This window comes from Glycine soja, chromosome 10 (assembly GCF_004193775.1).
Source record: "Glycine soja cultivar W05 chromosome 10, ASM419377v2, whole genome shotgun sequence".
Classification (NCBI taxonomy): Eukaryota; Viridiplantae; Streptophyta; class Magnoliopsida; order Fabales; family Fabaceae; genus Glycine; species Glycine soja.
Genome location: NC_041011.1, coordinates 4,062,936 through 4,078,014, shown reverse-complemented (window position 1 = coordinate 4,078,014; position 15,079 = coordinate 4,062,936). Strand labels below are relative to the sequence as shown.

At 33.2% G+C, this 15,079-nt stretch overlaps 2 protein-coding genes across 3 annotated transcripts; one reads left to right on the top strand and one right to left on the bottom strand.

Moving 5' to 3' along the window:
* Positions 1 to 6,378: 6,378 nt before the first annotated feature.
* On the top strand, positions 6,379 to 8,270 carry LOC114370349 (actin-depolymerizing factor 2-like). Of its 2 annotated transcripts, XM_028327666.1 has the most exons (3): positions 6,379 to 6,550; positions 7,448 to 7,713; positions 7,820 to 8,270. In XM_028327666.1, the coding sequence occupies exons 1-3, from the start codon at positions 6,548 to 6,550 to the stop codon at positions 7,968 to 7,970; spliced, it is 420 nt and encodes a 139-aa protein (XP_028183467.1). In that variant the 5' UTR covers positions 6,379 to 6,547; the 3' UTR covers positions 7,971 to 8,270. The 2 variants fall into 2 exon arrangements, with proteins under 2 accessions (XP_028183467.1, XP_028183466.1); XM_028327665.1 differs by lacking the exon at positions 6,379 to 6,550 and having other exon boundaries at positions 7,415 to 7,713.
* A 1,050-nt stretch (positions 8,271 to 9,320) lies between these two features.
* Positions 9,321 to 12,073, bottom strand: LOC114370348 (pentatricopeptide repeat-containing protein At3g53700, chloroplastic-like). The gene has a single exon (XM_028327664.1). The coding sequence runs from the start codon at positions 11,900 to 11,902 to the stop codon at positions 9,647 to 9,649; it is 2,256 nt and encodes a 751-aa protein (XP_028183465.1). The 5' UTR covers positions 11,903 to 12,073; the 3' UTR covers positions 9,321 to 9,646.
* Between the last annotated feature and the right edge of the window lie 3,006 nt (positions 12,074 to 15,079).

The following is a 15,079-nucleotide window of genomic DNA, read 5'->3' as shown; positions in this document are numbered from 1 at the left end:
ATATGTTAATATTGACAATTATCATAATTATCTATAATATCTAAATATAATATATAAATATATTACTAATTATCATTATTATTTTATTTGTATTATTCAAAAATTAAATAGAATTTTAAAAAATCAATAAAAACAAAAGGCAAAAAAAATAAATAACTCGTTTAAAATTTGGGTTTGGGGGTCCCAAATTCTAAAGGGGGTTTTAAAAAACAATTTCAAAAACTATGTGTGAATTTGAGTCCTCCATCCCGGAATTCACACCAGGTAGGGGGATACATCTGAATATAATATAGGAAGGGGGATACTCGTGTAGATAAAGAAAAGTCAAAAGGGTCAAATTTTAATTGCCTACTCCAACTATATGTAGATGTTGTCACGGTTGTTTTACCATGAGTTGTGTGATATGTATTGCTTTGATGGAAATGTGTCATTTACAAATGTAAATGCATCTTAGGAGTTTCTTGAAATAGTTTTAGACACTTTATATGAAAGAAAACATTGTTTACATGTTAGAAGTTATGACCATACAGGGTTTAGCTACCCCTCCCCCAACCCCTTTTAGATTTTATATGATAATTAACATTTTTCAATGAGATATTTTAAATGAAAACAATATACTTCTTTAAAAAAAACAAAAACAATATACTAATTAATATATATATTATTTCCAATAAAAAATAAAAATAATATATACTAACTAATAAATCTGATAATTATGTTACAACTAATTATAATCTAACCCCATATATACATATATATATATATATATATATATATGAATGACATCTTCATGACTTTCCAACTAATTATCTATTTATCTATATTGAATTATTAACATTAATTATTATTAAAAGTACACTATGAACATATTTATATATTATTATATATAGTTGTTATAAAATTTGATGAATTTTAATTATTATTATTATTATTATTATATTCAATGAGTTTGTTACTCTTTTTTTATTGGAGTTTATTATTGTGAGTCCTATTAAATTGTTATTGAATTTCTGAACCCAAAAAATCTTTCAAAACTTAAAATAAAAAAAAAATTAGTACAAGTTATAAATACACATGTTTCTTTCTTTTGTCATTTGAAATAAAAACAATTTTAATTTTGTGTGTAAAACTAATAAATAATTTGATAAAACTTATTATTTATTAAATATTTATTTATTAGAAATTAGATATTTAAATAATTAAAGTACCCAAAAAAAATCAGTCATCCTTTGATGGTTTACTGGATCTATCTCTAAAACCATGTACTTTCATTCACTTTCCTTGGTGTTCATATTGATCAAAACATTATTGCAACTCGACAAGTGTATATAGTTTTCATGCTCAGGGTACAATATTACACAACATAGGATAATTTTATCCATAAATCCAAAAAATGATGATTTTGTTATGGCGGGGATCAAAAAATGGTTCTAGAAAAGAAAAGGTATCCATTGGCTCAACTGGTTGAAATTATCAAAAGGAATTTGGAGGCATGAGATTCAGACATCTTCATGGCTTTGATCCTATCATGCCAGAGAAGCAAGTGTGCAAATTTTCCACAAATTTAGATGCTAAAGTTACAAAGGCTTTCAAAGCTAAATACTTTCCCAATGGAGGATTCTTGGAGGCTCCCTTAGGCCACAATCCAAGCTATATCTGGTGTAGCATCCAAGCTTCACAGACTTTGGTAAAAGAAGACATGAGATAGAGAGTTGGTGATGGCCTTTCAATCAACATTTGACAAAACCATGGCTGTGGAGTAAAGATAAGTATTATGTTTCATCCATATGCCCTCTTGGTCTTGAACACATGATTGTTAATTCCCTCATTGATCTTGTCACCATTTCTTGCATTGGAACAATGATATTATTGATCAAATTTTTAATGATGATGATTCCAAAGACATCAAGAAGCTCCCTGTTATGAACCATCAAAATTCAGATCAAATGATTTGGAGAGCAAGCGCCTCGGGTTTATACACAATTAGATCCGCCTACCACATCCTAATGGAAAACCATGGTCAATAATGCAACTCTCAAAGGTCAAGGAAACTGGACTACCATTTGAAATCTTCAAGTGCCTCCCAAGGTAAAACATTTTTTATGGAGAACTCTGCGTGGATGCCTTCCAACAAGATAGTGTTTGCAAACCAAAGGAGTTCCATGCTCTAGTCTATGTGATTACTGCGAAAAGAATATATAAAATGAATGGCATGTGTTCTTCAATTGTGACCAAGTGATCAATGTCTGGACAACAACGAAATTATGGCATAAGGTTAGTTATCAAATGTTTGATTTTGAATCTGCTAATGAACTAATCTTCAGCATGCTAGACACTCTTCCAAGCTGGCAACAACAATGTATCTTTGCCATGTCCCTTTGGTGCATTTGGAAGCATAGAAACAATAGAGTTTGGAAAGACAAGGATCCACTAGCCACGATGTCTGTAATTAAGTCATGCCCTTCAATACCTGCATGAGTGGTCCACCGCAAGAAAACATTCACCCACCATTATTGCACCTTCAACGTCCCATTCAAGCACGTCAAGTGAGTGGAGAAAACTGCAGATGGACTACGTGAAAATTAATGTGGATGAAACAATATTTAAGGATCAAAACCTCTTTTGGGGCAGGTGTGGTAATCAGAGATCATCATGCTAATTAAGCTTGTGGCAGCAAAAACGATCAAGGAAAAAGGCTTAATAGATCCAAAGAAGGTAGAGGCATGGACAATACTTCAAGCATTGAAATGGATGGTAGACATGAAACTTGATCGCTTTATTCTGGAAAGTTATTGCAAGGCGGTGATCACAGGTAGTTTATGCTCCAAACAACATGGACCTTCAGAATTTTATTGCATAATTGCATCTTGTAATCATCATCTTAGTCATTATCCAAACTTTAGGGTGAGTTTAGTACGGAGGCAAGCCAACTAAATACCCCATAACCTAGCTAGACTTCTAGGTTTTATTCTGGCAACCATCTTTTTTGAGCATATACCCAATTGTATCTTTGAAACTATTATGAATGAAATGGAATAAGTTTTCTTCCCTAAACAAAAGAATGATTTTATAAAGGAGGGTTCTGAGCCACATTTTCTGCAATTATACATCTATGATAAGACTCCAAGTTACAAAATAGGATGTGGAAAACCCTCAACTTTATTTATTTCCTCCATATCTTCCACCTTATTAATTTTTTCCTTTTTCTTTCTTACTTTTTAAACTAAATGAAGGCTAAAATATCATTTTGATTTATTATATTTTTGCATTTTTTTTAATTTTGATCTTTTATGAATGCAAATGGATCCAAAATTGTAATTTCTTCCATTTAATGATAATGTGACACTAATTTATTATATTTTATTACGTTTTCTAACTGTTTTTTTTCGCTCAAAATTGTTAAAAATTACTTTTGAAACATTTAATAAGTCTTAAACAATTTATGACGTTTAGAACTGCTATAAATTGTAATACCACATATTCAATTAAATTGTTTGATAATGAACTAAAATGATATTTTAACCCAAAATAAATTATAAAAGGACACTTGTGATATAGTATTATCTAAATCATTGCCCGTTAATTATTGATTGTTTAGTTTAAAATTAAGCAATCAATTGTTGGAAAAGAGTTTTCAAGAAAAAAGCAAAAGAAGAAAGAACTTTGGTTTTCATCCACAATCTTTATCATGTAGGTTATTATAGTAATTTACAATCTTATCCTAAAACATTACACGAGTTTCGTAATTATTTTATTAGAAAATAAACATCAATAATGTACTTTACTTTTTTTAAATGAGATGTATACGTAGTTTACTTATAACATCAAGAATTAAATCAATTAATATTTGTGATTATAAAGATTAATTTAATATATAATTTCTACAAAATATGCAAAAGAGATAAAATATACTATTACTAGTAATTTGCATATCATTTTCTAACAGAAAAGAACAAAAAACCAAAGCAAATCCAATACAAATTATTTTAGATCAGATCAGATTTAATTTGATCATTAAAATAAATTGATTAACTTTATAAAGAATAAAATATGTTTTAATTCCTATAAATACAATTAAATTAAATTTGAATCTTAAAAATTAATAACTTTAGCATTCATAAATTTCAAAATCAATTTAAAATTTAACCTAAGAGACGTACTTAATTGTAAATGAGAAATGAGAAGACATGTGTTTAGCAACACTCTGTGGTGTGGTGGTGAGGAGTGATTGAAGACATGAATGTTTGGCCAGCGTTGCAATTAAAGGAATATGAATATGGGTCGCGTAGGATTGAAGCAGAAAAAAGAATATCGAGGGGACCCAATTCCAAGTAAGTGTCATTCTCATCCTTGCTGGTCTCTTATTTTTCCTCATTCATGTTTTACACGAAATATTCAAATTTAAGGATGTGTTTGATTTGTTTCATTCTTTTGTTTTTATTTTTAAAAGATTAAATTTTAAAAGTAGGTTTGATTTGAATTTCTTGGTTATTATTTTTAGGAAATAAAAATATTGAAAAATTATGATATATTAACTTCTTATATTTTTTGTACTTTTAGATTTGCTTAAAATTACATTTCTTATCATCGTATTTTCATTTTTCTGTTTTGAATTAAAAACACTAAAAATAAAATTTTATTATTTTCATTTTCTAGTTATTTTTTATTTTCATTAAAAATTCAATCAAACACATTTTTATTATCATTTTTTATTTTTATTAAAAATAAAAATAAAAAACAGTCAAATTAAACACTCCTCAATTTTAGGCAAAAATGTCAATTGCAAAATTGTCAACCACTAACAATATCCACTTTATACTTTGCGCCAGCTAGCCGCCCAAATATGAGCCAGCCACGTCGTTCGTGGTTCGCCTGCATGCCACCAACGTTTTATTTTTATTTCAACTCGATGAAAAAAAAATTAGTGACCAAAAAACAAAATAAATATATTTTTGTAAGAATTAAAATAAAAATATGAACGTGTAGAAATAAAAAATATATTCTAACATTTTGTTATTATTTTTATTGACAAATATTAGTTTTGTAATAAATATGAGAATAAGAGAATTCGAACTTCTAATTTTCTTTTCTTTTACTCTTTTCTAATCATATCATTCACCTTGTATCTTTTTAATTTTATTTTTGTAAACAATTAATAGTGCTTTTGCCAGAAAAACAATTTTTTTGACGGAGCTGTAAAAAAATATAATTTACTGATGCTTTTTTATATACATCGATAATTAATTTAAAAGATAACAGTAAAACAAACCTTATCTAAAGATAATAATAATATTAATAGTGTACTTTTTAAAGATAAAAATAATATTTAAAGAGAATAATTCCTTTCATTGAATATCAACTGGGGACTTTAAATTTAATTGGTTGAGTGTATATAAATGTTATAAATATTTTGGGACTATTTTTTATTCCTAAAAAAAAATTCTTGAATAGTGTAAATTATACTATTACATATTACATATCTAGGATGATTTTATCTTATTCTAGTCTTCATATATTTGAGCATTTCTTATTATATTTATCAGTTGTTTGTTAATGAAATGATATAAACACGTTTTAAAAAAAAGTAGTTTAGATATCTAGATGATGTACTTAAAAATTTATGTTGCTGAGTTTTGAATTAATGTCATTAATAAATATAATGACAAATTAAAAATTGTAAAACAACATTTAAGCATGTCTCATGACTTGAATAACCTTACATACTTTCATCATCATTTTGTTTTTTTTATATATATAAAAATCAACTATATCGATGGTACCAAAAGTTTTAAATTCAGAACGTATCTAAGTCAAATGCATCTTATCTTACGTAAACAAAAAAAGCTTCAAATAAAAAATCTCAATTTTTCCGAAAGTTATATCATTAACATATGTGGTTTAGATTATGAGGCGCAATGTCCCTTTAGTTGATACGCAAAGAAACAGCAAGCCGAGTCGAATAGCAGAAGCCACGTCAAAATTGAAAAGCAAGGTTGCTACATTTTAAGGGTAAACGAATTTTATCTTTCAAAGTGTCAAATGTTCTCAATTTAGTTTCTGAAAATAATAAAAGGTCAAAGAAGTCTACAAGTTTTTATGTTGTTACTTTAATATTATTTTTTTTGACAAAATTATTTTAAGATTTTAATACTTAGACTTAAGTATTTATTATCATTTATGTTACACGATTTTTTGAATTTGAAACTAAAAAAAGAAAAATATCGATTTTAATTTCAATTGCATTTAAAAGATGAAATTAATTAATTATTTATTGTACATTTTAAACACGTAAATTGTACTAACTGCGACAGGTGGCACTGTTGAGATTGGTCCATTAATCACAAAAAATTTCACGCTCGGATACGCTTTCCGCGTGCCACAATATAAATTCAATTTCTGCCCCCCACCAATTTAACTTCATTTTCTCCTTCCATTCCTTTCTTCGTTCCTTCCCCAACCCAATCTTCGCCTTCGCCCACAACAACTCCTCCTTCAGGATCGCTGCCAACGTTACTTTCCATTTTTACCCTTCATCCTCGAGAAAAAAATGGTTAGTTCTCTCTCTCTCTCTCTCTCTCTCTCTCTCTCTCTCTCTCTCTCTCTCTCTCTCTCTCTCTCTCTCTCTCTTTCTTTCTATTTCTTTCTCTTTTTTTTTCTTTTCTGTTTTTTTAAACCTCAGGAAACGGATAAGAGAGAACTGAACTGAGCTTCCCAGCGATTTGAAGTTTCTGCGGAAAATTTCGAAATATTTCGCAATATTTGTCTCTCGCGTTCTCTCTATCTGTGTTTAAACTGTTTTCGGCAGTTACTGATTTTATTTTATTTTTTGAGTTTGAGCTGGATTCATAATCGATCTGATCATCATCAACACTGAACAGTGTTGAATCGATGTTGTAATCATGCGTTTTATGTTTCGCTTACTGTTCATCCGCATGTTCTTTAGTGATAGATCTGATTTTGATATCGATTTCACCGTTTAATCTGGAATCACATTGTGGTGTAGCGATTAGCTTTTTTTTTTGTTTGCTTGATCCTGTAGCGATGATAGCATATGGTTGGGTTTGGTTTGTCTTTGAAGTGTTTTCTGTTAGGTTTCCTGCCCTAAATTACTTGGATCCTTTTTTCGTTGCTCAGGCATATATTTCATCATTTTCCTGTTTTTCCTTGCCTACAATTTTTTTTATATTTATGTTTATTTTATTGTTTTCTATGCATAATCGCTTGGGCTTGCTTCTTTAAATGGATTTTTTGAAAATTTAGTTTCTGTTTTAACTCATTTGTTGCTGTTAAGTGTAGTTGACTCCTTATAGGGCAATAAGACTTGGTCATTGTTGTTATGGTTATAAATTATAATCACAATTCACATCACATGGGTTTGTTGATCTGTTTGTTTTCATAATTTCATGTGTTAACTGCCAATCACTTGTTGATGTGTGAAATTTTACAGGCGAACGCAGCATCTGGTATGGCCGTCCATGATGAGTGCAAGCTAAAGTTTCTGGAGCTCAAGGCAAAGAGGACGTACCGGTATATCGTTTTTAAGATTGAGGAGAAATCGAAGCAAGTTATTGTGGAGAAGCTGGGTGACCCTGCAAATGGCTATGATGAATTCGCTGCCAGTCTTCCTGCTGATGAGTGTCGATATGCTGTTTATGATTTTGATTTTGTCACTGAAGAGAATTGCCAAAAGAGCAGAATTTTCTTCATTGCTTGGTAATAGGCTCTTTTACACAAACAAAACAACCATAACATAGATTTTAAGTAGAATTGTAGTAACTATTTTTTCCATATTAATTTTGTTGCTTGCTTTTGTCTGAAGGTCCCCTGATACATCTAGGGTTAGGAGCAAGATGATTTATGCCAGCTCCAAAGATAGATTCAAGAGGGAGCTTGATGGAATTCAGATTGAGCTGCAAGCAACTGATCCTACTGAGATGGGTCTTGATGTGTTCAAAAGCCGTGCCAATTAAATGATTCCGATTATTCATAAATAGGAGTTGTGATGGGGATGGTCAACTTGGCTAATTTGGACTCAATTTTCCAAGTTTTGACATGAGGTCTATTGCAGCTTCAACAAAGCTTCTCTTGTTCCAGTGTATCTTGTGGTTTGTGACATATAAACCCGTGTTTGGGTGTAATCTTAGTCCTATTCCTAGTAGTTAATTTTGTAACTGTTCTTTGTGTGATTGAACGAAAATTTGGGACCAGGTATTGATGTAATGTTGCCAGTTGCCATCTCACTAATGTCTTATGACTTAAATTAACTAAAATACTTTCTTGAAAACAATTTAATACATATTATGAACTATGTTATCATAACAAAGTCGAGGGGTAAGTTTTGTGGATGCAAAACAATTGCGTTGGTATTGATGCATTTTAAAACAAAGCACTTTGTATTTTTTTCACAATTGCGTTGGTATTTTAACACATCTCAGGCTCAGCAACTGGACAGCACAGATGGTATAAGATAGAAATATTTAGCACTCGGCCAACCTCAAACCATGATAAATACCCAATAATTCAGGTTGCGTTATAGTACAAGTGCCAAGATTGCAAGAAAAAGTCACAAAACGATCCATCATCTCTTGATTATTCTTCCACAAATGCTTACATGCACTAACTTGTGAGTCATCAGTATTCACCTTAAACCACGCAAGGGTGGGTGCATGACAATGAGTCTGGATCACTCTTGGATGGTCACACTAATCACAATGATGGGCAAAAATTGTATTGTATTGACTATGAGAGCTCTATGGTAGTCCTTAGCATGCTCATGCACCTGCAATCGAAATAAGCAAAACTCCCATTAGAGTGACTCAAATAGTAAGCAAGCTGAAGTTCAGCGATTGAGGGGTCTGCAATGTGAGGGGTTTGAGCCTGCAAGATAGTAGGAAAGGGCAACGTTGGTGCCATGAGTAAGGTTTAGTCTCATAGACACCCATAAGTGTGCCGTAACACCTCCCAAGAACCGGAAAAAAAAAAAAAAAGGAAACCTCAACTGGTTAAGAGATCCAAAAGATTGAACTCTACATTCGCAGACTGTAAACTTCCAGACGCATGAAATATAGAATAGGTATGAATTAAGTTTGTAGTTGACTTCCTTTTAGGGAATTCTCCAACACATGACAGTTCATATAGGATAGCATTTGATGTTTGTTTACTTGTATTAGGAAGCATATTCTATCTAAAAGTTTAAAGTAAAATGCTGGCTGTACTTAACCATTATACCAATTTGAGACCGACTAGACTCTTGTTGAGCATATCTAATCTAAGTGAAGTATAAACCTGCAATTCTCATCCTGGTATTAAAGTAGTCAAAATTAAGAAGTGAATGAACTCTTTTCTTATGCTTTGAATCCATTAAGAAATATTCATATGAATGCTAGCAACAAGTTACATGTTTACATTGTCCCCTTGAAACTGGAAACAATGAGGCTGAAGAAGTGGTATTCATCAATGAGGCCAGCCAGATGAAAGCAACACTAGTGCTGAAATGTATTGACTCCAAGTCTGTAACATAGTCTTAGCCCTTGAGTCCTGGGTTTTGAACTCCTTCATATGCTTCAGCACCTTTATGCAATGAGGAGCTTTTCCACAACACTCTTAAAAGCATCACCAGAGTGCACTTACAGCAAACTTTAACCACTCAAAATCTCCTGGGCCTTTTCCTATCCAAGATAGCACCAAGATTGGCTAGTGCATCATTAAATTTCTGAATCTTGAGGAAGCCTCTGATAATAGATGTTTCAGCTTGTGATAATTTTGCTTTCTCCATCACCATATTGATGAGTTGAATGAGAGTGTCCTCCATGGATAAAGAACAAAGACCTTCAGCCAAGAAACCAAATGATGGGAACTCCGGCAATATTCCTTTCTCCAACATCTCAACTGTAAAATCAACAGCCTCTTGTATCGACCCTCCACCATTACAGAGGCCACGGAAAACAATCTTGTATGTTATAACATCCGGAGGATCACCCTTTTCCATCATTTCTCTGAAAAGCCTCATGGCTTCTTTTGTTCTCTTCCTTTTGCAGAGTGCTTGAATCACAGGGTTATACGCTTGTGGAGTCAAGACCAAACCTTTCATCTGAACAGATCTAAGGAGCTTACTTGCAACATCAACTCTCCCTGCCTTACACAGCCCCCCAATAAGTGTCCCATACGTAACAATATCCGGCTCGCACCCATTCAAAGTCATATTCTGCACAATATCAGCTGCCTTCTTTATATCCCCTTGTTGGCAGAAGTACTTCAGCATCGTAGTATAAGTGAACTTGTCAGGCTTTAACCCTTCCATTATCATCTGATCCATAAGCTGAGCAGCTTCTTCCACTCTCTTGCTCTTACACAGGCCATTAATAAGCGTGTTATACGTCACCGAACTCTTCGACACCCCCAACATCTCCATCTGATCAAAGATATCCTCTGCTTCCCCAACCCTATTGTTCTTGCACAAACCATCAATCAAAGTATTATACACCACCACATTCCTCGCGCAGCCACTCGACTCCATCTCCTTGAGCAGCGTCAACGCTTCCTTAAGCCTCCTTTCCAAACACAGACTCTCGATCAATATACTATACGTAAACTGGTCCGGCTCACACCCCTTCTCCTTCATCTCCCCAAACAACTCCATGGCAATCTCCCGGTTACTTGTCAAGCACAGCCCCCGTATCAAACTATTGAATGTACAAACATCGGGCAAAACCCCCTTGCTAGTAAGAACGCGGGCAAGCTCGGTGGCGGCCTCCACGTGATTCTCCTTACACAATGTACCGATCAGTGTGTTATAAGTCACGGTATTCGGCTCGCAATCTCTTGAAATCATGTGGTGGAGAATCTCCTCGGCCTCGTCGATCTCACCCAGCTTACACAACCCGGAGATCAAAGAGTTATAAGTATAAACATCCAATTCAAACCCTTTCTCGAGCATAAAATCCATCATCTCCAAACCCTGCTTGATATGCCCGGTCCTACACAATCCATTCACCAAAGCATTGAACGTAACCTGGTCAGGGCAAAACCCTTCCTCCTCGTAAATAAACCTCAAAGCTTCCTCAATTCTCCCCTCTTTGCAAAGCCCGTTCACCAACACATTAACCGAAACACTCGTGAGCGCGCACCCTGACTCCACCATGAGTTCCTTAATCCTCAACGCGCCGTCCACGTCAGCCGCTTCTATAAACCCCTGCATCAGCGTGGTGAACGTTTTCTCGTCGGGCCTGAGCCCGTAGTTGGGCATGTCCTCAAGCATAAGAATCGCGGGCCGTAATTGATGGGCCTTGGACAAAGCCCTGATTAGAATGTTGAAGGTGGAAACGTCCGGTTGAATGGCGTCAGCGACCATCTTCGAGTGGAGCGTTTCGACGAGCTTGAGCTTGTTGGTTTGGACGAGGAGGCTGAGCCCGACGTTGTAGAAGCGCGTGTCGGGTTTGACGGCGAAGTCGCGTTCCATGAGGTGGATGAGGGGGTTGATTTCGGAGTGCAGTTCGGAGTTGGCGTAGGTTTCGAGGAAGATGAGGAAGGTGGACTCGTCGACGGGGAATTGGGAGGAGTGCATTTGGCGGAGGAGGGAGAGCATTGAGTCGACTGAGCCGGCGCGGGCGAGTTGGCGGAGGAGCTCGTGGAAGACGGAAGGGTGGGCCGAGTAGTTGGGCTGGGCCGAGGCCCATTGGAAGAGGCGGAGGGCGGAGGATTCGTCGGGCTGGCGGCGGAGGAGGTCGAGGAGCTGGGAGGGGGAGAAGTCCGGGGGGAGGGGGTGGTGGGTGGCGGAAGTGGAAGATGAGAGTCTGAAGGTGGAAGAGAGAGAGAAAGAGAAAGGGAAGGGTGCCGTGTGGCGTTGGGTTATTATGGTGTATGGGAGAGGGAGAGGGTGGCAGTGGAGGGAGGAGAGCGCCATTGGGGCAATTCTACAAACATGTGCTGTGCGTGAGGTATCTGAGGAGGTGGATGAGTTCGGACTTGGGACTGAAAAATCGGCGACCCTGCGGTTGGATGAGCACCAGAACTAAATCTGTTTTCGGGTAAGCTTATAGTTTATTGTTTTTTCGTTTTCGGTTTGAATATTTTTACGAGGGGTGAGAAAAATAGTTTTATTTCATACTTATACACTTGATGTTATAAATAATCTTACATGATTATACAATCATCAATTATTATTTAAATTATTTTAAAAATTAATAAATTTATTATATATTATTTATTGTGATTGAATCATCCTATATAAAAATTTTACTTTGTTCATTTATAATATTTTCTCTGTTTTATATTATTAATATATAAATTTTTTTTTCTTTAAAATTATAAAAAAATTGAAATGTGTTAAAGTGTTTAACAGATATTTTGCAGCTAAATATAAAACTAAAAATATACTAATAATACACCTTATCACACACTCTTTTATATAACTCATCCACTTCTTTTTTCTCATTCATTTAAGTATTTTTTTTCTTACTTTATTTGAACATTATTGCTTCCAATTTTTCAACCTATTTATTATTGGACTGCTCACATAATTCTTTCTATATCTTTTTAGAGCAATTAGTTACAACTTAAACTTAAATTATAACTAATTTCTTTGAGAAATATAGATAATCATGTCAATAGTTAAATATTTATCATGACAATATGCGTGTTTTCTTTCAACTTGGTTTTTTTCTTTTCTTTTTGAGCCAGCTTTTATCATGCTAATATTTTAAATGTGAACCATCATGAGATTAAAAAATAATAAAAATAGATTAAAATATATTTTATATTTTTTTGTTACAATGAGAAAAAATAACACAAGCCTATGTTGTATATAAGTATATTTGTAGTTCAAAATTTACAAGTTTTTGATCATGTTGTTCCATTAATTCATGCAAATGTTATGGCTGATGTATATATGTCGACAAATTTACTGTAGAGGGTCCCTTTTATAAACTATTTACGTAAAGGGGTCCCTTTTCTAAGTATTTACGGAGGGGGTCTCTTCTTACGTTGATGTCGCCAGCAGGATTGGCGAGATAGGTGTACCGCCATTGTCAATGGCGAGAAGCTTCGAGACGTGGCTGCATGGTGAGTGTGCCGCCAGCACAACTGGCAAGATGCATGGTGACGTGGGTGTGCCGCCAGCACCACTGGCGAAATGCATGGTGACGTGGGTGTGCCGCCAGCACCACTGGCGAGAAGTCTCCCACGTATGCATGGAACCCGCCATTGCATCTTGCGAGAACCATTGACAAGCAGTGTCGCCATTGCTTCCTGCAAGACAGCTTAGGGCACTGTTCGTGAGCCATTTGCATGCAGCTAGGACTGAATCATGGAGAATAGAGCTGAACCATTTGCAGGCTAGTTGTGCAGCTGTGTAAGGGTCACATGCATTGTAGTTGTGCAAGGTTCACATGGATACCGTGTGCCTGTTATATGGCCAGAAGACTTTGGAGAAAATTGGCTTCACGGGCATGCTTTAATAATGGCTTGTGTAGTTTTCGTTTAAATAGAAGGATGGCATAACTTCAAATTCCACATTCTGAAGCCAGAAAGAAAGTCAGAAAAACAGGTTTGAAGAGAGAAAGAAAGGCATAAGCAATAGAAAGAAAACGAGAAAAAAAATAGTTTGAAGAGAGAAAGAAAGGCAGAAATTCTTTCAAGTTTGTTAAATTCTTTCAAATTTATTTTTGTTTGAAGTTTATTCATTCCATGTTCAAAGTTTTATTTATTTATTGAAAGTAAGGATTTTTTGTATTCATTTTAAGGAACGAATTTTTCTTCAGTAAAATTTTTAGAAGCATTATTTCATTTGGTTTGAAGTTAAATTTGTTAATAATTTTTATCATTTACAAATTGTTTATTTTGAAGTAATAAATTTTGTGGTTAGAATCAAATTTGAAGCTGAAATTTAAGTGTAGTAAATTTTTGAATTAGATTTTGTAGTTGGAAATTATTACCAGTAATTATTTGAATTAGGTTTTTGTGTCTGAAATTTTTTTAAGTGTAACTCTTCCATTTATATGTCTTTGTTGAAGGTATTTTAGCCTTAAGAATATTTATATGTGATACTTGCAGAGTTTGAAGTTGAGGAATTTTTCATAAATTATTTAATTAGAGTAATAATTTTTTTTTTAGAATAAAGTATGAATGTTTAGTTTAATTTTAATAGAGCAAACAAATAAATATTTTTTATTTTTATGATTGACAAAAGTATTAGTTGAAGTAATAATTTTTTTTGTTAGACTAAAAATTGAAGGTAAAGTTTAAGTCTAGTAATTTTGGAATTAGAATTTTTATTTTTAAATTATTATGAGTAATTATTTGTAAGCGTCTTTGTTCATGGTATATGTGGCTTAGAAATTTGACGTGTGATCCTTCGGGTTATAAGCTTTTGTTGATGTTATTTCTGACTTAAAAATATTTAGAGGTGAGTCTTCCAGTTTTGTAAATTAAGGAATTTTTTTAGAATTATTTAATTGGAGTAATAATTTTTTTGTTACAATGAAGTATCGATGTCTAGTTTAAGTTTAATAAAGCAAGCAAATAGATTTTTTTATTTTTATGATTCACAAAATATTTAATTAAAGTAATAATTGTTTTTTGAGAAAAAATTAATACGTGAAGTTTAAGCGTATAAATTTTTGTAATTAGGTTTTTTACTTTGAAGTTATTTTAATTATGTTTAATTATTTACAAGCGTTGCAAATATTTACCTGATTCCCTTGTAGTTTTTTGAAGTTAGAATGAAATTTGAATTTGTAGTTTAAGTTTAAGTTTAAGTTAGTAGATGAAGCAAGCAAATATAGTTATGATTAATTATTTTTAATTTTGTTCATGTAGGTATATCATGAATTCAATTATTGCAGTGTTGTATTTCAACGGAAGAGTATATGTCTAACTAAAATATCATACATATACAACACATATAATATCTCAGAATATATACAACAATCAAATAATATTTTCATACTAACTAACAAAATAATATTTTTATGCTAATTAACCTAACTTTCGAATACCTATTAATACATAAAAATTAACAATAGAATACATATTAAAACTAACTAACATAATCTTGAAATACCTATTAATACTAACTCACTTA

Bases quoted from the DNA above. Each gene is read 5' to 3' on its own strand.
- LOC114370348 (XM_028327664.1), bottom strand. From the start codon at position 11,902: ATGGCGCTCTCCTCCCTCCACTGCCACCCTCTCCCTCTCCCATACACC.
- LOC114370349 (XM_028327665.1), top strand. From the start codon at position 7,430: ATGTGTGAAATTTTACAGGCGAACGCAGCATCTGGTATGGCCGTCCAT. The intron at 7,714-7,819 runs GTAATAGGCTCT...TTTTGTCTGAAG, and splicing joins AGAATTTTCTTCATTGCTTG to GTCCCCTGATACATCTAGGG.